Source organism: Danio rerio, chromosome 5, assembly GCF_052040795.2.
Source record: "Danio rerio strain M-AB ecotype USA chromosome 5, GRCz13ab, whole genome shotgun sequence".
NCBI classification, from domain to species: domain Eukaryota; kingdom Metazoa; phylum Chordata; class Actinopteri; order Cypriniformes; family Danionidae; genus Danio; species Danio rerio.
This window is the reverse complement of record NC_141025.1, coordinates 1,890,001-1,915,664: the sequence shown is the minus strand read 5'-3', so window position 1 is coordinate 1,915,664 and position 25,664 is coordinate 1,890,001. Positions and strand designations below refer to the sequence as shown.

Here is a 25,664-nt window from a genome sequence, read left to right as displayed (position 1 = left end):
AATATAAACAAACGACCCAATGCTGTTATTTTCTATAACTATAGCAATATAAACACACGAGCCAATGCTGTTATTTTCTATGACTATAGCAATATAAACAAACGACCCAATGCTGTTATTTTCTATGACTATAGCAATATAAACAAACGACCCAATGCTGTTATTTTCTATAACGACCCAATGCTGTTATTTTCTATAACTATAGCAATATAAACACACGACCCAATGCTGTTATTTTCTATAACGACCCAATGCTGTTATTTTCCATAACTATAGCAATATAAACAAACGACCCAGTGCTGTTATTTTCTATAACGACCCAATGCTGTTATTTTCTATAACTATAGCAATATAAACAAACGACCCAATGCTGTTATTTTCTATAACTATAGCAATATAAACAAACGACCCAATGCTGTTGGTTTCTATAACTATAGCAATATAAACAAACGACCCAATGCTGTTATTTTCTATAACTAAAGCAATATAAACAAACGACCCAATGCTGTTATTTTCTATAACTAAAGCAATATAAACAAACGGCCCAATGCTGTTATTTTCTATAAGGACCCAATGCTGTTATTTTCTATAACTACCCAATGCTGTTATTTTCTATAACTATAGCAATATAAACAAACGACCCAATGCTGTTATTTTCTATAAATATAGCAATATAAACAAACGACCCAATGCTGTTATTTTCTATAACTATAGCAATATAAACAAACGACCCAATGCTGTTATTTTCTATAACTATAGCAATATAAACAAACGACCCAATGCTGTTATTTTCTATAACTATAGCAATATAAACAAACGACCCAATGCTGTTATTTTCTATGACTATAGCAATATAAACACACGACCCAATGCTGTTATTTTCTATAACGACCCAATGCTGTTATTTTCTATAACTAAAGCAATATAAACAAACGACCCAATGCTGTTATTTTCTATAACTATAGCAATATAAACAAACGACCCAATGCTGTTATTTTCTATAACTATAGCAATATAAACAAACGACCCAATGCTGTTATTTTCTATAACTATAGCAATATAAACAAACGACCCAATGCTGTTATTTTCTATAACTATAGCAATATAAACACACGACCCAATGCTGTTATTTTCTATAACTATAGCAATATAAACACACGACCCAATGCTGTTATTTTCTATAACGACCCAATGCTGTTATTTTCTATAACGACCCAATGCTGTTATTTTCTATAACTAAAGCAATATAAACAAACGACCCAATGCTGTTATTTTCTATAACGACCCAATGCTGTTATTTTCTATAACTATAGCAATATAAACACACGACCCAATACTGTCGTCTTCTAAAACTATAGGGTATATCATACTATATACACCTCAGATACTTGGAGGAAAGCTGAAAACACATAGTATGGGAGTCAGTGGTTCCCAACATTTTTCAAAATATCTCCTTTTGTGTTCAACAGAAGACACTCATAATAGATTTGCAACAAGTGAAGAGTGAGTAAATGATGGCAGATAGACAGCACCATCACTGTAGTCTTCCTTCACTAAATCAGCCTGAGTCTGAGAGAAGCTTTGGTGCATTGTAGAGCTCCTGACGGAGGCCGGGCTGCAGTATATATATATCTACAGTATATATATATATCTATATGTAGCTGTGTGTGGTGATTTGTGTGTGTGTGTGTGTGTGTGTGTGTGTGTGTGCAGTAGCAGCAGTGGTCCAGCAGAGCTCTGGATGAGATCAGCACTGGCACGTGCCTCTACAACCCTCCACCACAGCCAGTCACTCACTCACAGGCATTACATCATCGCTCACATGCTTCATATATAGCCAACACACACTTATACACAGCTGGAATAATCACAAACACCGAGATCCAGCATCCTTCCGTGCCCAACAGACCCCCAGCACGCAGAGATGTAAACATGCAAACATGTTAATGCAGCACTAACACACACACACACACACACACACACACACACACACATACACACACACACACACACAGGGCAGGATGACAGGAGATGGAGGCCTGTACACAAACAGTCCTCGTGCTTTAGAGAATCAGAGGATTAATCCGCGGCCTCACCGACAGATGATGCAGATGCAGCAGCACAATGGAGATCAGCGGCTCCTCCATTACATAATGCGCGATGCAAAATGATGCATCACTGCATCCGCATCCTCCATAACAACAGCAGCATCCGGCGCGTCTCCATCACACACTCACTCACACACACATACTCACTGTCTCTCCGCAGATCCGTATGTGTGTCTGTCTGTCTGTCTGTCCGCTGCTCTGTTGTTGCGGCGTAAATGAACGCGATGCGATGCCGTGACGCGCGCGACGGTGAGCGAGAACGCGAGAGCGGCGCGCATCAGCTGAGAGACACACCCACCGGAGCCCCGCCCCCTTAGGACGCGCTCGGTCACGCCCCTACATCATAGACGCCCCGCCCCTTATCAATTTTTGCCGATCGATTTGTCGAACTATTTCTATTATAGTGTAAAGAACTGTGTAATTCACACATTAAACAATTATAGTAATTTACAGTAAATACTACAATCCCACATAAAAAAACTGTGTAATCAGTGTAGAAATAGTGCAATCCACACATTATAAAATACTGTAGTAATTTATAGTAAATACTACAATCCCACATGAATAGCACAACAGTGTAATCAGTGTAAAAACAGTGTAATCCCACATTCAACAATAGTATAGTCATTTATACTACAAACCCACATGAAAAAAACAGTGTAATCGGTGTAAAACACTGTAATCAACAGTGTAATCAGTGCAAAAACAGTGTATTCAGAGTAAAAACAGAGTAGTCAACAGTGTAATCAGAGTAAAAGCAGTGTAATGAGTGCAAAAACTGAGTAAATAAAAGTTTAATTAGTGTAAAAACCGTGTAATTAGTGTAAAAATAGTGTAATTAGTGTAAAAACAGAGTAATCAGTGTAAAAACAGTGTAATCAACAGTGTAATCAGTGCAAAAACAGTGTAATTAGTCTGAAAGCAGTGTAGTGAGTGTAAAAACAGTGTAATGAGTGTAAAAACTGTGCAATCAACAATGTAATCAGAGTAAAAGCAGTGTAATGAGTGTAAAAACTGTGTAATTAAAAGTTTAATTAGTGTAAAAACAGTATAATTAGTGTAAAAAGTGTAATTAGTGTAAAAACAAAGTAATCAGTGTAAAAACAGTGTAATCAACAGTGTAATCAGTGCAAAAACCGTGTAATTAGTCTGAAAGCAGTGTAGTGAGTGTAAAAACAGTGTAATGAGTGTAAAAACTGCAATCAACAATAAAAGCAGTGTAATGAGTGTAAAAACTGTGCAATCAACAATGTAATCAGAGTAAAAGCAGTGTAATGAGTGTAAAAACAGTGCAGTCAGTTTAAAAAAGAGCAATGAGTGTAAAAACATTGTGATCAGTGTAAAAACTGTGAAATGAGTGTACAACAGTGTAACAATGAGTGTAAAAACAGTGTAATTAAAAGTGTAATTAGTGTAAAAACAGTGTAATGAGTGTAAAAACAGTGTAATTAGTGTAAAAATGTAATCCACAGTATATTCCGTGTAAAAACAGTGTAATTAGTGTAAAAACAGTGTGATGGTGGTGGTGTAATGGGGAGGTTTTCTTGACACTCTTTGGGTCCATTAGTACCAATTGAGCATCAACGCCACAGCCTACCTGAGTATTGCTGCTGACCATGTCCATCCCTTTATGAGCACAGTGTCTCCATCTTCTGATGGCTACTTCCAGCAGGATAACGCAGCATGTCATAAAGCTCAATCATCTCAGACTGGTTTCTTGAACATGACGATGAGTTCACTGCACTCAAATGGCCTCCACAGTCACCAGAGCTCAATCCAATAGAGCAGCTTTGGGATGTGGTGGAACGGGAGATTGGCATCATGGATGTGCAGCCGACAAATCTGCAGCAACTGTGTGATGCTATCATGACAATATGGAGCAAAATCTCTGAGGAATATTTCCAGTAGGTGTTCTGAAGGCAAAAAGGGTACCAGTAAGGTGTACCTAATAAAGTAGCCGGTAAGTGTAAAACAACGGAAGTGAAACTTGTGGCATGCTGAGGGGTGTATTTTTAACGGAGCAAGGACTTTTTTTCATAGTATTCTCTTAAAGAAATAATTTTTAGTCAATGACTTGCCTATTAAACTAATTAAGCCTTTAAATTGCAATTAAACACTAGCATCTAGCAAAATATCTCATAAAATATTATATACTGTCATCAAGGCAAAGACAGGAGCATTTAGTATTTAAATGACTTGTTTAAAAACATATATAACAACATGATCATATCAGTCTTAACTCTGGTTGAGTGTTAATTACGGTTTACACACCAGACTGAAGATGATAACGCATCAGATCTGAGTCTCCCTCCATTCACAAACTCATCTGTGACATCAACAACTTCTCAAGGTTTCTATGGCGATGGTCTCCAGCCAACCGGAGCAGGTGCTGGTGTCATGTGACTATGGATAATTAGAGGCAGGGTGAGGAAATAAGGCCCAGCTCTTTTTCCCAGAATCCTTCTGCTTTATGGAAAAATGGTAGTCTAGAAGGGATACAGCTGTGGATACTCATTTCCATAAAAGGAATAGTTAAAAGGGATACAGATGTGGATACTCATATCAATAATTAGTAAAGTCTACAAGGGATTTAGATGTGGATACTAATATCAATAAAAGGTAAAGTCTAAAATGGATACAGCGGTGGATACTCATATCAATAAAAGGTAAAGTCTAAAATGGATACAGCTGTGGATACTCATATCAACAAAAGGTAAAGTCTAAAATGGATACAGCTGTGGATACTCATATCAACAAAAGGTAAAGTCTAAAAGGGATACAGATGTGGATACTAAGGTAATAAAAGGTAAAGTCTAAAAGGGATTCAGATGTGGATACTCATATCAGTAATTAGTAAAGTGTAAAAGAGATACAGCTAAGGATACTCATATCAATTAAAGGAAAAGTCTAAAAGGGATACGATGTGGATACTCATATCAATAATTAGTAAAGTCTATAAGGGATACAGATGTGGATACTATTTTCAATAAAAGGTAAATTCTAAAAGGGATACAGATGTGGATACTCGTATCAGTAATTAGTAAAGTGTAAAAGAGATACAGCCGTGGATACTCATATCAATAAAAGGTAAAGTCTAAAAGGGATACAGATGTGGATACGCATATCAATAAATGGTCAAGTCAAAAGGGATACAGCTGTGGATTCTAAAATCAATAAATGATCAAGTCTAAAAGGGATACAGCTGTGGATACTCATCAATAAAAGGTAAAGTCTAAAAGGGATACTGACGTGGATATGTTAACAATTTACAATTAACGGGTCATTTAATAAATAATATGAATAACACTTGATAAAATACCTGTTTTGCATTAGGGTTGAGGTTTAGGTGCTAGACGTTAATAAATTACAATGTAATGGGTAATATAATAAATAATATGAATAATTGGTATAAATGGTGTTTTACATTACTTTAAGAGTTGGGGTAAGGGTAGATGTTAATAAAGTACAATTAATGGGTAATATAATAAATGACAAAAACAATAATTGATATTAAGATTTTGGTTGAGGTAGAAGATTGAGGTAGAAGTAGACATTAATATTTTAATGGGTAATTATAAACAGTCCAAGGTCAAAAACACAGGAAACAAAGAGAAACGCTTAAAGGGCACCTATAGGTGAAAAATCGACTTTTCAAGCAGTTTGGACAGACGTGTGTAGGTATAGACCGTCATACTGGGCTGATATAAACACACAAAGTCCTTTTTTTCAATTTAACAACATAAAAACAGTGGACCAATTGGAGCGGTTTTCAGAGCGACCGCAACTTGACGTAGGAGTGCAGTCCCCCCGCCCACCAATATTGATTGACAGCTGCGTGTCACCATATCCTCAGTTTGTTGTTTCACGTCTGCCGTTTTCAGCTCGGATATCACTAAAGGAAGACCCTCGCTCTATTTTTAGATGTAAGGCTCATTGGGCTCAACACAAGATCAGCATTCACCACATGATCGCTCTAATCGGAATTATTGTTTGTAACTTTAGGTGGGTTTGCAGACATGTGTACTTTTCATTGAGTCTACCTTAAACTTCACGGTCACAGAAGCTCCCTGTGATCAGCTGAAAGTGCGAGCGTGTTGCCTCACATGAGTGTCGCTCCAATGGAATTGAAATAAGAAACTTGCCTGCAGGTCGCACACCAGAAGCGCCGTCAGCGTCACGCAACACAACGCCATGCATTTTGCACGGCGCTTCAAGTTGGAGGCTGTCAGCGGCGCCCATACACGATTCGGGACACTTCATATTTCTGCCGCGCCACAGAGAGACATCTGAATAGTTTCATCTTAAATAACATGCGAATTGTCTGGTGTGCCGTGTCGCGGCTCTGAGCGGCGCATCCGGTGCCTCAGTCAAAGTTAATCCAGTGTGCGTGGTTATTAGTCTCGGTGTACAAGCTCGACACTTTAAACTAGCACACAGTTTGCTGTAAACTATACAAAGACACAAATGATTGTGTACTCTCTGCTTGGTCTGTGTCCGAGTAATACATGTACGGCAGAATGCTGATCCTCTCACTCATGTAGCTTCTCTCTGTCTGCCTGTCTGTTGCCAAACACAGAGCGGAGGAGCTCTTGGCTCCGCCCCCTTGTTACATTGGGCGGGAAGTTGAAACTAATTTTCAAGTGAAGCAACACGCCCCTAAAACAGCGAGCTGTGTACACACCCCCCAACATCACACTTTGAACACATTATAATAAAAACATCTGAACTGTGTGTTGAACTGAACCTAAACTGGCACACTCAGAACAACCATAATACTAATATTAAATCATAAAAAAGGGGAAAAATTTGTGCCCATTAAGTACAGACAGCAACAGCTAAACAATACTCAGCAACATGTGTGTGGGACAGAGGGGTTTACATAGTCAAATAAGAATAAAAACATTATAATTTCAGGAAAACCTCGTCTAGAATTGAGCAGTTCCTTTGCTTATGTGTTTACCAACATGAACAAAGAATGGAAAATACCTTTATAACAGTGCATTTATTATTCACTCATTCATTGTTAGTGGTTGTTAACTCACAGTGCCTTAAATAATGTAATGACACTTCACTATTACATTGATTCTGAGTTTTCAAGATTCTCGATTGAGTCTTGTAGTAATAAATGCATATTTTATGAATATTTAACTGCAGCAAATCATGCTAAAGGTACTGTGAAAATAAAATAAAGTTTTTCAGATGTTAGTATTGCCAGCCTTTGGGAAATCAATATGCTAGTGTGATCCAAAATTCACAAGATATAAACCTGATGTAAACATTCAAAGCTTGCAGTTTGTCTCCTTCGCTTGAATGGATCAAGGATTTCTTTCACATCTCATACTTCAGTTTCTCATCAAATCTTCTGACCAATCAAATGCTTTCTAGTGTCTGACATGTCCCGCCCCCTTCTTCTCATTGGCTTTTCATTTGATGTGCTTGAGCTCAACCGCTCTCACTGGCAGAGCTGTGATGAAACTAGGGTTGTAACGGTATGAATTTTTCACGGTATGATAATCGTCTAAAACAATACCACGGTTTGACGGTTTCGCGGTATACGGTATGTTACAAATGTTACAAAATAATAGAACAGTGAAGCAAATTTGACTTTTTCCAAATAATATATTTTTAGTTACTATAAACAACACCACTTACAATGAACAAATAAAAAATAAGAAAATAATAAATAATGTGTCAAAGTCCAAATAAACATGGTGCAAATCCTCAGTAAAAATAGATATAAATATTTACTATACTATAAATAGTTACATAACGAAACTAGATTCAATATGGAACATCCTTAGGTTTTATGTGCCAGCATGGATATGGTTGTCTGTGGATATGGATTTGGATGTGGTTGTCTGCAATGCAGACAAACAGCTGCACCTTCATTTGCGTCTTTTGAAAACAGCAAGAGCAGCAGTTCGTCTTTGCTGTGTCACTGTTTTGTCATGTTTCTGTGCTGCTGTGCATGCAAAAGTACTTAGTATGAGAATTATTTCATGCAAAACTTTTTTTTTTTGCGTTTTATTTAGCCGTGCATAAATGTATGCCTATCTCTCATTCCGTGTTGTTCAAAAAGCTTGGTCCACAAACAAAAGCGAAACCTATGCTTATTGGTTGTGATATAGCGAGTTTGAACCAATCTGGGCATGGAGGAGGGACAATGCATCAATGTATCATGTCTGGTTTGTCCGGAGACACAGTGACGAGCGTTTCTTTGTCAAATCAGCGTGGTCAAATGTTGATGACGTAACCACACTGATTCCGGAGCCTCTGAAAGTCCGCGAATGTTATGTGATACAGCACTGGAAAGCTGAGATTCTCTTCTTTATGCCAATCTTTGAATTGTATGAATCAGATCAGCGGATCAAAAGTTATTAAACATTTAAGAGCAATACTTATTTTTAGCCGCGGGCGGCTGTCTCGGTCTTTAAGGGTTAAAACCGTTGATATGCAATTGTTCATGGTATGATAATCGTGCACGTTCAAATCGTGGTAGACCGTCATACCGGTATATTGTTACAACCCTAGTTGAAACACATCGCTATTAGTTGTTTTTTAAAAAGGGGAGGAGCTACTCTGTGTCCCGCCCTCTCTTCATGTTTCAGTTTACGTCAAACATCCAATAAAAAGATGCGCATTTCAAAGCACTTCACTTTTAATGCAAAAGGAGATTTTATACATAATAATAAAGCAGAAATATCTCAACAAACCCCTGAAACAAACTGCAGTGATTTCTTCATTTGGTCTGAAAGTGGTAAACACAAGTAAACACAGGTAAACAAACAAAATCTCACTCAGCCTTCATGTTAAAAATGATGATACAGTGTTTACAGAAATTACCCAGGATTCTCTGTGGAAGCAGGTAATGTTATAAATACTATAAACTGGTCATGTGCAGAGGATTGAAGACATTATTGTGCAGAAACAGCAGTGAATATTAATATGTAATACATATATCAGTGAATATTCCACTGAAGGTGATCTGAGGTAGCACACATGATGCAGAACTGTGAATTAAACAGAATTAAAATGTAATAAAATTGATCAGAAACTCATTTGAACGATTAGTTTTCACACTGTGCATGATCATTAAACATGCTGGCGTTACATTAGATGTCTCGTTTATAATTTAGTTAAGTTAATAATATAATTTTATTTAGTTTAATATTCATTTGTTTTCTTTTCGGCTTAGTCCCTGAGTCCCTTCCACAGTGGAATGAACCGCCAACTTATCCAGTACATGTTTTACGCAGCCGATGCCCTTCCAGCTGCAATCCAGCACTGGGAAACACCCATACACACTCATGTACACACACACACACTATGGGCAATTTAGCTTATCCAATTCCCCTATAGAGCATGTGTTTGGACTTTGGGGGAAACCGGAGCACCCAGAGAACCAGAGACCTTTTTGCTGTGAGGCAAACATGTTACCCACTGCACCACCGTGCAGCCCTAGTATAATTCCTGGTTTTTATAATATAGTTTTATTTTCGCCACAGTGGAATGAACCGTCAACTTATTCAACATATGTTTTACGCAGCGGATGCCCTTCCAGCCCTCCCACACTCACATTCACACACAAACACTATGGCCAATTTAGTTGGTTCCAGACCTGATATAAACATTTAAATGACTTAAAATGACCTTAGAAATAAGACTTTATCAACAATAACAAATATAATACTGTGAAAATGTTCTTTCTCTGTTAAATCGGCATTTGGAAACATATTGGAAACAGAATTAATCGTTTCCTGTCTTAGGTTAATAATGGTACACTATACAAACTGTGTTGCTGCCTTCAATTTGTAAGTAAAAAATAACCTTTCGAACTCATCCTTCAGCTTAAATGACTTTAAAATGACTTAAAATACCAAACTGAGGGGCAGCACGGTGGCACAGTGGGTAGGGCTCTCGCCTTACAGCAAGAAGGTCGCTAGTTCAAGCCTCGGCTGGGTCAGGTTGCATGTTCTCCCCGTGTTGACGTGGGTTTCCTCCGGGTGCTCCGGTTTCCCCCACAGTCCAAACACATGCGCTATAGGGCAGAGGTGAGCAAACTATGGCACTTTCTGAACACTTTCATCCGGCCCCAGAGGGAGTTTTTGAAATGCTGCTTCTGAGTAACGGTTTGAATTAGTCAGAATTAGTAAATTAATGATGCAATACAAGTGAACACCATGTGATGGCAGTATTGCATGTGGTACAGCTAGCGCAACCAGTAGAACTAGAACACACTCTGGGATATTAAAATGCACTCGACCGTTAATGACTGAAAATGAGTCAGGCAAAAAAGAAAAGAAAAAAAAATACTCTGAATGTGGTGTGTTTAAGGAAGAATGGACAAAATACTTCTTCACCAATATCGGACAGAAAGCGGTAGGTCAAATATGCCAAGAAAGTATTGCTGTTTTTAAAGACTAAGGGGCTGATCACACCGAACGCTCTTCATGCGTTAAGAGGCGCCTCTTTTTAAAGGTAGCGGCCGTGAGGGTTTTGCGTGCTGGTTATGTGCCCTGTGCGCCTCACGTGTTAACCGCCTGTTGCGCCTCGCGTTTTTGCCATAGCAGACTCCAGACTATTTTATTATGATTAATCTGTATATTCTAATAGCAGTGCAAATTAGATTATAGTAAACTTGACTGAATAGTAAACTTTAAGATTTATTTTTAATGTGTTAATATGAGATTTTTTCTACAGACAATATCTTTTCCTTTTATTATTATTATTATATTTGGTCCCACTTGATATTAAGTGTCCTTAACTACTATGTACTTGCATCAAGAAATAAATACAATGTGCTTACTGTGCTTATAATGTATTTGAGAATACTTGTGGTGCTTTTGAGTTGGGATAGAGGTTGGGTTATGGACAGGTTTGGTGGTATGGGTAGGTTTAAGGGTGGGTTATGTTGTAAGGGGTGGTCAACAGTGAATTTACAAATGTAATTACAAAAGTTAATTACAGATGTAATTACATACATGTATTTAATCAAACATAAGTACACAGTAAATACATGTATTTACACAATAAGTACATTGTAACAAACTATTAACTCCTGTGTAAGTACATATTAGTTAAGGCCTCAATATAAAGTGGGACCTTATATTTTATAAGGGATTATTTTATTTATTTTATTATTTTATTGATTATTGATAAGTAAATATAAATAGCAGTGCTAATTATTTTGACTTGTAAATTTGATGTAATAATATAAAAAATAATCTGTTTTGCCATTATAAATAAAAGTTATTTTTTTAAAGAATTTGACACGCGGCCCTTCACCTGGTTTGCAAAACTTGATGTGGCCCTCAGGTCTAAAAAGTTTGCCCACCACTGCTATAGGGGAATTGGGTAAGCGAAATTGGCCGTAGTGTATGTGTGTGTGAATGGGAGTGTATGGGTGTTTCCCAGTGATGGGTTGCAGTTGGAAGGGCATCCACTGCGTAAAACATATGCTGGATAAGTTGGCGATTCATTCCATTGTGGCGACCCCAGATTAATAAAGGGACTAAGCTGAAAAGAAAATGATTGATGAAAATGAATGAGTTCAATTAATAATATAGTTTTATTAATTATTTAATAATATAGTTTTATTTAGTTTAATAATTGATGTATTTTTACTCTGTTATTGACCGGAACTGATCTTGTTAAATCTGCTGGGTTGTCCTAATGCAACATTGGGTCGAATATTAACAAACTCAACATTGGGTTAATTTTTTAAATTTAATTTATGTTACTTTTTTGTAATCCAATGGTTGGGTTTGACCATATTTGACCCAGTGTTGGGTTACAACAACCCAGCATTTTTACAGTGGAGATTTCCTAACTCATTTGAATTGAAAACACAATAGGGCAACACTGTGGGTCAGTATTTAGCACTGTAGCCTCACAGCAAGAAGGTACCTTATTTATCAGGAGTCGGATGTCCTTCCAGCTGCAACCCATCACTGGGAAACACTCATACACACTCATTCACACACATGCACAATAACCAATTTAGATCGTCAATTCCCCTATGGTGCATGTGTTTGGACTGTGGGGGAACCCGCAGGAAACCCACATCAACACCCCACATCAACCACCTCCAACTCCACACAGAAACGACAACTGACCCAGCCGAGGCTCGAACCAGTAACCTTCTTGCTGTTAGGCCACAGTGCTAACCACTGAGCCACTGCGCCTCCCTTACATCAAACAATTTCTTAATGCAATAATCCAAAATGTGCATGAAAATAGAGGATGGAAACACAGCTATCGAACATACATGAACCTGTTTGTTTACTCCTCGGCTCCTCCAATCAGAGGCTCCGTATCGCTGTCGGCTCCCTCTGCATGCAGTCTTATGGGCTGAGCTCTCGGCCGCAGCGCAGAAACACACGCCAGTACAGAGAAAAGCAGGCCCAGGATCTGGATATAAAGACTTTCTCCAAGAGACACGGAGAGTTCTGGACTGCCTTCAGTGCGGTTTAACAGCGAGACGTGCTTCCCTCGCTGCAGATTGTGTTTGATCACACACACACAGGCCACACACACACCCACCACCGCCCCACAGTTCAGTGCTAAAAAGAAATGAGAGAAAGTGTATGCTAGGAAATAAGCAAGTACAGTTTATTGTTTAGTTAATTGTGGAAGGTGTATTGAGCGCACCTGTAGAGACGTGCAGTGTTGTAATCAGTCTGGATTGACTGACCGCAGCTTTGAGGAAATCCAGCAGAAACGAAGAGCTGGACAACAGGACGGCGCTGTAGCAGAGAGCGGTCAGCACATACAGCAGCCACATTCCCCATCCATTTAGCCCTCCGAGAGGACCTGCAACAGCATTCACATGATTACAATACACAGAGCCTTCATAAAGACACAGCATGTGTGATGTATGATTGACTAGTGGTTGAACTAGGTATTGCAGTCCAAATTCAAAACATGGGAGAGAGTTTTTTCCAATGCAGGTTGCCAGATTGACAATGTAAACAGGAGAGAGTGTGTTTAATGATTAAGTCCTACCCTGTACGTGGCTCAGCTAATGTTTAGGTTTGTGATATTTACATTTCTTGCTAATTAAAACCCCCCGCATGTGTATTTTTATAACTCTGAATCTGCCATGTGTCTTTTGAGAGGCTGCTTCTGTCCTCCAGAGAGCGCATCTTCAGCTGCGTCTGCATACTCCGAGAGCCTTCAGGACTGAAGTTAATACACTGTTTATCATCAATGCAATCCGGGGTGCTGAAATATTACTGGTTAAACTGGCGGTGGGCGGAGTTACAGAGATCAAAGCAGAGACAGACATTCTGACACGGAACACACATTCTCAAAGCAGAATTACTGACTGGAGCATTGTTTATCAGATACGCTTAGCTTGATTCTCAAATATCTGCACACATATTATGGTGTATTTATGCTCTAGAAGAGACAAAAACCTTTAAATTAAATAGTTTTTGCTAATAATTTGTAATGCGGTGTGTTTTCCTATCTCTCTAGTGTGGAGCACATGCACAGTTGAAAAGAATGCAGAAAATAAGTGAGGACAGACAGGCAAAACACACTCCTGTCCAGCTGGTGGCGCTAAAAGTAAAGTAGTGGAGCATTTGAATTGATCTGCTGTGGTGATTCTACAGTTGCTATGGTAATAAAAACTATAGTAATTGATCTGCTGTGGTGACTCTACTGTTGCTATGGCAACACAACTACAGTAATTGATCTGTTGAGGTGATTTTATAGTTGCTATGATAACAAAAACTAGCAATTGATCTGTTGTGGTGATTTTATGGTTGCTATGGTAACAAAAACTAGCAATTGATCTGTTGTGGTGATTTTATAGTTGCTATGGTAACAAAACTAGCAATTGATCTGTTGTGGTGATTCTACAGTTGCTATGGTAACACAAAATCTATACTAATTGATCTGTTGTGGTGATTTTACAGTTGCTATGTTAACAACAACTATAGTAACTTATTTGTTGTGGTGTGGCTATAGTTGCTGTGGTAACACAACAGCTATACTAATTGATCTGTTGTGGTGATTCTATAGTTGATATGGTAACACAACAGCCATACTAATTGATCTGTTGTGAGGATTCTACAGTTGCTATGGTAACAACAACTAGTATTTGATCTGTTGTAGTGATTCTATAGTTGCTATGGTAACACAACAACTACAGTAAGTGATCTGTTGTGGTGATTCTATAGGTGCTATGGTAACACAACAGCTATACTAACTGATCTGTTGTGGGGATTCTACAGTTGCTATGGTAACAACAACTACAGTAACAGATCTGTTGTAGTGATTCTACAGTTGCTATGGTAACAACAACTACAGTAATAGATCTGTTGTAGTGATTCTACAGTTGCTATGGTAACAACAACTACAGTAAGTGATCTGTTGTGGTGATTCTATAGTTGCAATGGTAACACAACAGCTATACTAATTGATCTGTTGTGATGATTCTACAGTTGCTATAGTAACACAACAGCTATAGTAATTGATCCGTTGTGGTGATTCTACAGTTGCTATAGTAACACAACAACTATAGTAACTGATCTGTTGTGATGATTCTACAGTTGCTATAGTAACACAACAGCTATAGTAATTGATATGTTGTGGTGATTCTACAGTTGCTATGGTAACACAACAACTATAGTAACTGATCTGTTGTGGTGACTCTATTGTTGCTATGGTAACACAACAAGTATAGTAATTGATCTCTTGTGGCGATTCTACAAACAAAAACTTCAGTAATATAAACAAATGACCCAATTATGTCATTTTTAACAACTATAGGGTATATTACACTACAATACACCAGTTTACTGCTGTAAAACTGAAGTATACTACGGTGTTTATTACAATTTATCAGTTAACTACCGATAATACTACAATATGCAGCAGCATTCCTTAACAAATTGTTCTAAATACTATAATATATAAAGTGTAAGGTTAGAAAACACTAGTATTTACTATAAATTATTTTTTAATGTGGGTAGCGGGGGTAGACTTCTTTAACTAATAGACTTACTAGTTAAAATTGAACATTCTTACATACATTTGAGGTAATATAAGTGCGTATATAAAATATTTAACACCATTCTAGTGTTTGTTTTAGATATTATAAAGAACAAAATCTGACATTTTGTGCCTTGAAGTGTAAACAGGCTGAATGATGCAGCAAACACACCTGTGTCTGTGCGGTTCTGGTAGGCGTGCAGTGTGAAGGCCACACCGTACATCAGCTTGTTGTTTGCATCAGTGCGGTTCTGGATCTGGATCCAGTTGGGGTCTGCGATGGAGGTGCAGAGCGACACCAGAGTGAAGCATTGGCACACGGCCGCAGGGGTCATCGCCAGGGTCATGCTGACCTCACAACACATGCAAACCAGAGAGAACAGACCTTCAGTTTAATACAAACATACACACTAGAGCTGCATAATATATCATTTTTACATATATTTCATGCTGATGCACAACTCCCTAGCAAAATCACCCCAAACTTTAAAAAATAATAGTTATTCAAGCCATCAGCAATGTATAATCACAGAAAAAACTAAATATTGAAATGTGTTTCATTTACCAATATGGTCATATACATGTCTCACCTTATACACTGCTTCTGCACACTTTCAGCTTTTAGGGTTGCTCATAAACACAGTAATTCTGGAACAAAGAAATGATACAACAGTGATTTTACAATCCAGACCTATGACTGTCACACACAACACATCTAAACAGGCCAACATGAAAAAAAACACTATAATAGCATGTGTTTTTGACCCACACTACAGTAAAGTAATTGGATTGTTGTGGTGATTCTACAGTTGCTATGGTAACATAACAACTATAATAACTGACCTGTTGTGGTGATTCTATAGTTGCTATGGTAACGCAAAAGCTATAGTAACTGATCCACTGCGGGAATTCTACAGCTGCTATGGTAACAAAAACTATAGTAATTGATCTGTTATGGTGATTCTAGAGTTGCTATGGTAACAGAGCAATAATAGCATTTGATTGGCTATGATAATTCTATGGTTGCTATGGTAACACAACAACTATAGTAACTGATCTGTTGCGGGAATTCTACAGTTGCAATAGTAACAGAGCAACTATAGAAATCGATCTGTTGTGGTGAATCTACAGTTGCTATAGTAACACAAAAACTACAGTAATATAAATATTGTGGTGATTCTACAGTTGCTATAGTAACACAACTACAGTAATTGCTATGTTGTGATTATTCTACAGTTGCTATAGTAACAACAACTACAGCAATTGATATGTTGTGGAGATTCTGTAGTTGCTATGGTAACACAAATACAGTAATTGATATGTTGTGATGATTCCCCAGTTGCTATGGAAACACAAGTACAGCAATTGATATGTTGTGGTGATTCTACAGTTGCTATGGTAACACAACTAAAGTAATTGATATGTTGGTGTTAATTCTGTAGATGCCATGGTAACACAAATACATTAATTGATATGTTGTGGTGATTCTACAGTTGCTATGGTAACACAAATACAGTAATTGATATGTTGTTGTGATTCTACAGTTGCTATGGTAACACAAATACAGCAATTGCTATGTTGTGATGATTATACAGTTGCTATGGTAACACAAATACAGCAAATGCTATGTTGTGATGATTATACAGTTGCTATGGTAACACAACTACAGCAATTGATATGTTGTGGTGATTCTACAGTTGCTATGGTAACACAACTACAGTAATTGATATGTTGTGGTATTCTACAGTTGCTATGGTAACACATATACAGTAATTGATATGTTGTTGTGATTCTACAGTTGCTATGGTAACACAACTACAGCAACTGATATGTTGTTGTGATTCTGTAGTTGCTATGGTAACACAAATACAGTAATTGATATGTTGTGGTGATTCTACAGTTGCTATGGTAACACAACTACAGCAACTGATATGTTGTTGTGATTCCGTAGTTGCTATGGTAACACAAATACAGTTATTGATATGTTGTTGTGATTCTGTAGTTGCTATGGTAACACATTTACAGTAATTGATATGCTGTGGTGATTCTACAGTTGCTATGGTAACACATTTACAGTAATTGATATGCTGTGGTGATTCTACAGTTGCTATGGTAACACAACAACTAAAGTAATATAAAAAATTATCCAAAACAGTAGTTTTCTACAACTATAGAATATATTATACTACAATACGCCACAGTTTACTGTAGAAAAAAACTAAAGTATACTACAGTATCTTTGAGCACTCATTAACAAATGAGTTTTAAAACCATAATAGACACAGTATAATGCATATACTACACTATAGTGTTATACATTTAATTGCTATAGTATTTATATGTAGGGCTGACAAATCTTAAAGAAGCTTCAAAAACATTGCACTTTACATATATACATTTCATTTACATACGTTGTGGTTTTTAAATACAAATGATGAAAAATGTCATTAAAATAAGCATGAAACACACGTGACAATCTGACCTTACATACAGACCATGTGACAACTCGCTGTAACTTGAGTGTCTAATTATTAAAAGTATTACTAATAATCATTTGAGAACGGCAAAACATAAACAAGCTCTAAATACAAAACAAACAAGGTCTGTAAACACCACAGACTGTATTAAAAGGTAAATAACAACACGTCCAGTCGGAGTTCAGGGTGACGTCACTGGATGAAAAAGACGTTTCTCACCTGTACAGTCGAAGAGTCATCCGCAGCTTATGAGCGATGTTATTTGACACTCGATCATACATTCAGACATTCTCCGCGCTGAACAAAGCGTCGATAATCTGCTCGTGTCATCCTGGAGCAGAATAAAGACGGTCAGTCTGCCAGCATGTAAAACACGCTCGACGTTTATTGAATCTACAGTAAGTAAAAGCTCATCTCTGCCGTTTAAAATGCGGAATAAACTGAGCTCGGATGAACCGAAGCAATATGAAAGTACACAAAGCACACCGCGCATGCGCAGCCCTGCTCATATAAACACAGCGCCCTCTAGAGGCTTGACTAACAAATGACACAAAGACGCTTATGTTTACAGACTCACAATGGACCATGGAAAATAATCTCTAAATGTTAATATAAATATTAAATCGTACTTAGAAATAATATTGAATATTTCCTTCAACACATTACTAATCATAATAGTGTTAATAACTCATCTCTAATAACTGATTTATTTTATCTTTGTCATGATGACAGTAAATAATATTAGACTAGATATTCTTCAAGACACTTCTATACAGCTTAAAGTGACATTTAAAGATTTAACTAGGTTAATTAGGGTAACTAGGCAGGTTAGAGTAATTAGACAAGTTATTGTATAATGATGGTTTGTTCTATAGACTATCAAAAAATATATAGCTTAAAGTGGCTAATAATATTGACCTTAAAATGGTGTTTAAAAAATTAAAAACTGCTTTTATTCTAGCCGAAACAAAACAAACAAGACTTTCTCCAGAAGAAAAAATATTATCAGACATACTGTGAAAATTTCCTTGCTCTGTTAAACATCATTTGGAAAATATTTAAAAAAGAAAAACAAATTCAAAGGGGGGCTAATACTTCTGACCGCAACTGTATATATGAAAACACTTAAATCCTACAGGACATAATTTAGTTTTGTGCAAATATACTGCTAGTGGTTAAATAATAATAATAAATATTATTATAGTAGTTGATCTCTTGTGGTGATTCTACTAACAAAAACAACAGTAATATAAACAAATGACCCAATTATGTCATTTTTAACAACTATAGGGTATATTACACTACAATACACCAGTTTACTGCTGTAAAACTGAAGTATACTACGGTGTTTATTACAATTTATCAGTTAACTACCGATAATACTACAATATGCTGCAGCATTCCTTAACAAATTGTTCTAAATACTATAATATATAAAGTGTAAGGTTAGAAAACACTAGTATTTACTATAAATTCTTTTTTAATGTGGGTAGCGGGGGTAGACTTCTTTAACTAATATATTATTATTGTTATTATAGTAAAATAATAATGACCAGGAATGGATGCTTTCGTCAGTCCTACTATTTCTTTATTGTAAAATGACCGCGCTTATAAGGAATAAAGAAATAAAAACTGGAAACTAAACATTAAAAACACATTTATGTTAATAAATATTAACCTAGAAATTACTACAACAGAGTTAACAGAGCAAGTTATGTATTTTGAGTTGTGTATATTTATCGAAGTTGGTTTTATTTGTCTATTAACGATCACATCTAAACCGGCTTTCAACTTTCAGCTATGACTGTATAATACTAATAGAATCGATCCTGCACGTAACTTAAATGGGGTAGACTTTTGTTGTAAAAAATGTACAAACAAGGTTATTAGATTAATATTTTTTTTAAAAACCTAGAGGAAAATTATTTTGAAATATTTCCAAGATATTGTGTGGAAAAAAGCTTGGTTGACTCCTTTTCATTTCTGCATAGGTAATAAACACAGGGAACTACATTTAAAAATGTTACACAACATTTATGTTAGCAATTACACATTAACTAAATTTGCGCAGACTGATGGAAACTGTTCATTCCGTTTACATCACCCAGAGTCTATAATTCATCTTTTTTATGAATGTGAATATTCAATAACTTTTTGGGAAAATCTATCATTGTATGTCAAAAAAAAAATCTAGTTCTAGTTGTAATTTGACCCCCAAAGATGTTATTTTTTATTTTGCGTCAAACAATTTATCCGTGGAATTTATACTGAATCTTTTAATTTTATTTGGTAAATTTCATGTTCATAAATGCAGATTAAATAACTCTAAACCTTGTTTAAAGGTTGCTATTATAGATTTTCATTTGTACAGTTGAAGTCAGAATTATTCACCCCCTTTGATTTTTTTCTTCTTTTTAAAATATTTTCCAAATGATGTTTAACAGAGCAAGGAAATTTGCACAGTATGTCTGATAATATTTTTTTCTTCTGGAGAAAGTCTTATTTGTTTTATTTTGGTTAGAATAGAAGCAGTTTTTAATTTTTTATGAACCATTTTCAGGTCAAAATTATTAGCCTCTTTAAGATATTTTCCCCCCGACTGTCTACAGAACAAACCATCATCATACAATAACTTGCCTAATTACCCTAACCTACCTAGTTCACCTTATTATCCTAGTGAAGCCTTTAAATGTCACTTTAAGCTGTTTAGAAGTGTCTTGAAAAATATCTAGTAAAATATTAGTTACTGTTTTCATGTTCAAGAGAAAATAAATCAGTTATTAGAGATGAGTTATTAACACTATTATGATTAGAAATGTGTTGAAGAAATCTTCTCTTCGTGAAGCAGAAATAAACGAGGGCTAATAATTCAGGGGAGCTAATAATTCTGACTTCAACTGTATATAGAATCACTTCAATATATTAATAGCGAAAAATGTCAAAATACAATTATAGTGGCAAAGGAGCTGAAGTTATTGACTAGAAAGCTTGTTGTTAGTTGAATAGGTTAATAATAATATCATTGTAAAGATCTCTATATTGAATTGTCTATTTATTTAATGTTTGTAATTTATTTTATGTTATTAATTACATTTGTATTTTTTTGATGTTGCATGTTTAAATTGTATATTTGCTGTCGTTTAGTAAAAAAAAAATTAAAAAAGGAAAATAAAACTATGACTGTATAATATTTTTATTTGTCCATCATTTTATTATTTTATAGATTGAGCATGCAGTTTAAATACATCTTAATATTTGCATGTATTTATTCATTCTAATGTATTCTCTGGCTGTATATGCAGATACAACAAAACAGCACGTCAGGGAAATCCAGAAACGAGTGTCACAAGCAAACAATTATCAGTCCTGCCCCGAAATAAACATGTTTTCCATACACAAGCTGTCCGTTTCTCTGGAGAACTGTAATAAAGATGACCAACTAGTTGAGGGAAACATGTGTAAATGGAAAGTAAACCATAAAACGGTTTCAACTTTCATTACAATAAATCCAGCAGTAGTTTTTTGAGCCGTTTGTCTTTTTATTTGACAGCATATCACAATTAAAAAGAAACGAGATGTTTTGATTTCTTCAGTGTCTGACCAATAAATATGCAAGACTTTTATTGCTGTTTGTTGTGCATAAAAACGACTGAAGACAAAATTATTTTTGATCCTCACGTTGAAGTTATTTTATTATTTTTAAATATTTCCAAAGTGCTGTTTAGCAGAGCGAGGACAAAGAGAGTCTGATTTCTATTAGTTTGGATGGAATCTAAAAATGTATATTTATTTCATATAATAATTGTCCTTTGGCTTAGTCCCTTTATTCTTCAAGGGTCACCACAGCGGAATGAACCGCCAACTATTCCAGCATAGTGGAGTGATATGGAGCTGCTCAAAACCTGCTGGAACTACTTTAACTGTTCATTTATATAACAATAACCAAACACCTTAGAGTGACCATCAGCCAATCAGAATCAAGCAGACCCATAGTACAACGCACTTTATTTACAAGTCCTTGTCAGAAGAGTTTACTGTGGTGAATAGTGGTGTAGGTCATGCGCTGCTGTGTATGTCCGGCGTGAGGTTTATGAGTGTGTTGCTGGCTTGCGCGAGTTCAGAGATGGAAACTCTTCCTCTCTGCTTAATGAACTGAGCCACAGCGTTCAGCTCCTCCGGCGTGATGAAAATAAACTTCCCTCGGTCATCGATCACTCCTGCAGAAACACACCACAGGCTTTCAGTTTGGTCATTTATTGCCACATCCTGGATATTTCATGGCCAGATCAATGTAAATAAAAACAGAGATATTTTATATATTATGATATTTTATATATATTTTATTCAATATGTGACCTCAAATAAAGGTTAGCACAAAAGTATTTTATATTTTTTGTAGATTGCATTACTTTAAATTATTTTATTAAGATTATATTTCTGACTACTAAACTTGTCATGTAATTTGGAATCAGTAACTGAATATAATTTAAAGTAATCTAAATGTAATCCATAAGTAATGAGATTACATTACCATAAATGTGTTATCTAACAGATTATATTACTAATTTTGTCATGTAATTTGTAATCAGTAATTGATTACAGTTTAAAAGTAATCAAAATGTAATCCAAAAGTAGTAGGATTACATTATCACAAATGTGTAATCCAAGAGATTATATTACCGACTAGTTTGGTCATGTAATTTGTAATCAGTAATTGATTACAGTTCAAAAGTAATGTAAATGTAATCCAAAAGTAGTCCGATTACATGACCACAGATGAGTAATCCAGCAGATTATATTACCAACCAATTTTGTCACTTAATTTGTAATCAGTAATTGATTACCATTTAAAAGAATTCTAAATGTAATCCAAAAGTAATCAGATTACATTACCATAAATGTGTAATCCAAAACATTATATTACTGACTACTAATAATGTCATAAAACTTGTAATGGCTAATTACAGTTCAAAAGTAATCTAAAAGTAATCCAAAAGTAGTCTGATTACATTAGCACAAATGTGTAATCCAACAGATTATATTACCAACTAATTTTTTCAGGTAATTTGTAATCAGTAATTGATTACAGTTCAAAAATAATCTAATCTAAATGTAATTTAAAAGTAATCAGATTACATTACCATAACCCAACATATTATTTTACCAACTAATTTTGTCATGAAATTCGTAATCATTTATTGATTACAGTTCAAAGGTAATCTAAATATAATCCGCAAGTAATAAGATTACATTACCATAAATGTACAATACAACAGATTATACAATTGATAACTAATTTTGTCATGTAAATTGTAATCAGCAATTGATTACGGTTCAAAAGTAATCTAAACGTAATCCAGTAATCATCAGATTACATTGCCATAAATGTGTAATCCAACAGATTATACTACTAATTTTGTCATGTAATTTGTAATTAGTTATTGATTACAGTTCAAAAGTAATCTAAATGTAATCCAAAATATAGTCAGATTACATAACCCTAAAAGTCGGATTACATTACTAGAAATGTGCAATTCAACAGGTTATATTAACAACTAATTTTGTAATGAAATAGGTAACAGATTACATTTCAAAAGTAATCTAAAATGTAACCCAAAGGTAGTCAGATTACATTACCACAAATGTGTAAGACAACAGATTGTATTACTGACTAATTTTGTCATGTAATTTGTAATCAGCAATTGATTACAGTTCAAAAGTAATCTAAATGTAATCCAAAAGTAGTCAGATTACATTACCATGAATGTGTAATCCAACAGATTATATTTCCGATAAATTGTCATGTACTTTGTAATCAGTAATTGATTACCATTTAAAATAATTGTAAATGTAATCCAAAAGTTGTCCGATTACATTACCATAAATGTGTAATCTAACAGATTATGTTTCTGATTACTAATAATGATATGAAATTTTCAATCAGTAATTACAGTTCAAAAGTTATCTAAATGTAATCCAAAAGTAGTCAGATTACATCATCATGAATGTGTAATTCAACAGATTATATTACTAATTTTGTCATGTAATTTGTAATCAGTAATTGATAACAGTTCAAAAATAATCTAAATGTAATCCAAAAGTAATCAGATTACATTACCATAATCCAATAGATTATATTACCGACTAATTTTGTCACGTAATTTGTAATGAGTAATTGATTACATGTCAAATGTAATCTAAATATAATCTGAAAATAGTCAGATTACATTACTATAAATGCGTAATCCAACAGATTATATTACTGATTACTAATTGTGTCATGTACTTTGTAATCAGTAACTGATTAAAGTTCAAAAGTAATCTAAACTTAATCTAATAGTCATCAGATTACATTACCATACATGTGTTATCCAACAGATTATATTACCGATTAATTTTGCCATGTAATTTGTAATCAGTAATTGATTACAGTTCAAAAGTAATCTAAATGTAATCCAAAAGTAGTCCGATTACATGACCATAGATGTGTAATCCAACAGATTCTATTACAGACTAATTTTGTCATGTACTTACACACAAGTACATAGACACACACACAGACAAAAGCACACACACACAGATACATACACATACACACACGCACCTGTAAGGGAACCATCAGCTATCAAGTCCTGAAGTCTTGCAATAGCATCCTGAAATAAAGACACACATATTAAAAATGAATAACTAAAGGCGCTGGTTTGGATGTTGTGGTGTCTGATTTGCTATGATATCTGACCTGTGTGCGCAAGCCGAACTGACACGCCAGATCCTCCAGCAAAACCACTTTGGATTTCTGAACAAAACACACAAAAAAAATTTATTTTAATTAAAAATTGTTCAATTTGTAATCAAGTGCATCACAAGTAAATGTATTTTTCCCTCGTATTTAAATAATAATGATATATTAATTCATTAAAATAATGAACTGTAGTAATTTGAATATATCAAGGCATAACAAACAGAAAAGGACAATTATTGCTTGGCAACTAGCTGAAATATTAGTTTGTTTTATTAAATTTTTATGCTCTTAATTTCAGTAAAAAAAAAACAGACAATTATGAGTAACTTTTCTCTTTTATTTATTTTATTTTAATTCAGTTAATATTGTTTTACTTTTAGAGTTTTAAGTTAACAGAATAAAACAGACCATTCTGAGTTTGTATTGTGTTTTTTGTTATTATTAGTTTTCTTCATTTTATTTCTGATTTAAAATGTAGTTATTTTAGTAAATAAAGATTGAAGAAACAAAAATGAGAAATATTATCTGTCAACTGGTGGAAATAAGTTCATTTATATTCTATTTTCTATTTATTTGATTTCAAGCAATGCATTTTGTATGGTTTTAGTTTAGTAAACAGTACACCATTATCATTATACAACACTACTAGAACTATGTTTAATGCATTATTAGGGTATTCAAAATATATGCATTAAATTAAACATTTTCATAAATAAATGAGAGCAATATTATATTTGCATATTCCTTGTTATATTAGTAAATGCATGTATCTATTAAAAGTTGTGACAATAAATAAATGTTTTATTCATAAGATCATGCAATGCATCTTAAAAGTGCATTACAGGATATGATTAATGCATTAAAAATATTGCAATAATATATAGCCACTACATTAATCAAACTAATTTTACACATTCATTCATTCATATTCTTGTCGGCTTAGTCCCTTTATTAATCCGGGGTCGCCACAGCAAAATGAACCGCCAACTTATCCAGCAATTTTTTACGCAGTGGATGCCCTTCCAGCCGCAACCCATCTCTGGGAAACATTCACACACTCATACACTACGGACAATTTAGCCTACCCAATTCACCTGTACCACATGTGTTTGGACTGTGGGGGAAACTGGAGCACCCGGAGGAAACCCACGCGAAGGCAGGGAGAACATGTTTTCTTTATTAAACGATGCAATGCAATTAAAGGTGCATCACAGGATATAATTAATGCATTAAACATATTTTAATAATACATTGGTATTACTACAATGATAACATTTTTTATGCACAAAACATAAATGCAACAGTTTAACCTGAATGCATAAGTGAGTTATGTGTTAC

General features: G+C 35.1%; 4 protein-coding genes across 23 annotated transcripts in view; all 4 read right to left on the bottom strand.

The window, feature by feature from the left end:
• The window catches only part of lzts3a (leucine zipper, putative tumor suppressor family member 3a), a 28,874-nt gene extending 26,503 nt beyond the window's left edge, over positions 1 to 2,371 (bottom strand). For 5 of the 7 annotated variants that reach the window (XM_087253184.1, XM_087253188.1, XM_087253187.1 and 2 more), the window contains exon 1: positions 2,256 to 2,371. The gene's annotated coding sequence lies outside the window, so the exon portion shown is untranslated. Of the gene's footprint in view, positions 1 to 2,096 lie in introns of all 7 variants that reach the window. The other 2 variants (XM_087253186.1, XM_087253190.1) reach the window with 1 other exon arrangement.
• The window catches only part of dnm1a (dynamin 1a), a 582,590-nt gene that overhangs the window by 317,223 nt on the left and 239,703 nt on the right, over positions 1 to 25,664 (bottom strand). The window lies entirely within an intron of this gene.
• LOC101884896 (transmembrane protein 127) lies at positions 7,092 to 18,068 on the bottom strand. 13 transcript variants are annotated; one of them, XR_015490797.1, is made up of 7 exons: positions 17,804 to 18,068; positions 15,698 to 15,755; positions 15,280 to 15,455; positions 12,759 to 12,920; positions 12,185 to 12,670; positions 9,631 to 10,146; positions 8,749 to 9,339 (listed from the first exon to the last, which is right to left on the bottom strand). XR_015490797.1 is itself a non-coding variant. In XM_087253270.1 (6 exons), the coding sequence occupies exons 3-5, from the start codon at positions 15,452 to 15,454 to the stop codon at positions 12,390 to 12,392; spliced, it is 618 nt and encodes a 205-aa protein (XP_087109396.1). In that variant the 5' UTR covers position 15,455; positions 15,698 to 15,755; positions 17,804 to 18,068; the 3' UTR covers positions 7,092 to 7,572; positions 12,376 to 12,389. The 13 variants fall into 13 exon arrangements, 2 of the variants coding, with proteins under 2 accessions (XP_087109396.1, XP_087109397.1); XR_015490801.1 differs by having other exon boundaries at positions 9,631 to 10,058; positions 12,248 to 12,670; XR_015490802.1 differs by having other exon boundaries at positions 9,631 to 10,063; positions 12,256 to 12,670.
• The window catches only part of ddrgk1 (DDRGK domain containing 1), a 15,237-nt gene continuing 10,907 nt past the window's right edge, over positions 21,335 to 25,664 (bottom strand). Inside the window, 3 exon segments of the mRNA NM_200293.2 lie at positions 21,335 to 21,801; positions 24,189 to 24,237; positions 24,324 to 24,380. Of these exon segments, the coding sequence (NP_956587.2) occupies positions 21,641 to 21,801; positions 24,189 to 24,237; positions 24,324 to 24,380 (267 nt within the window). The 3' untranslated portion in view covers positions 21,335 to 21,640.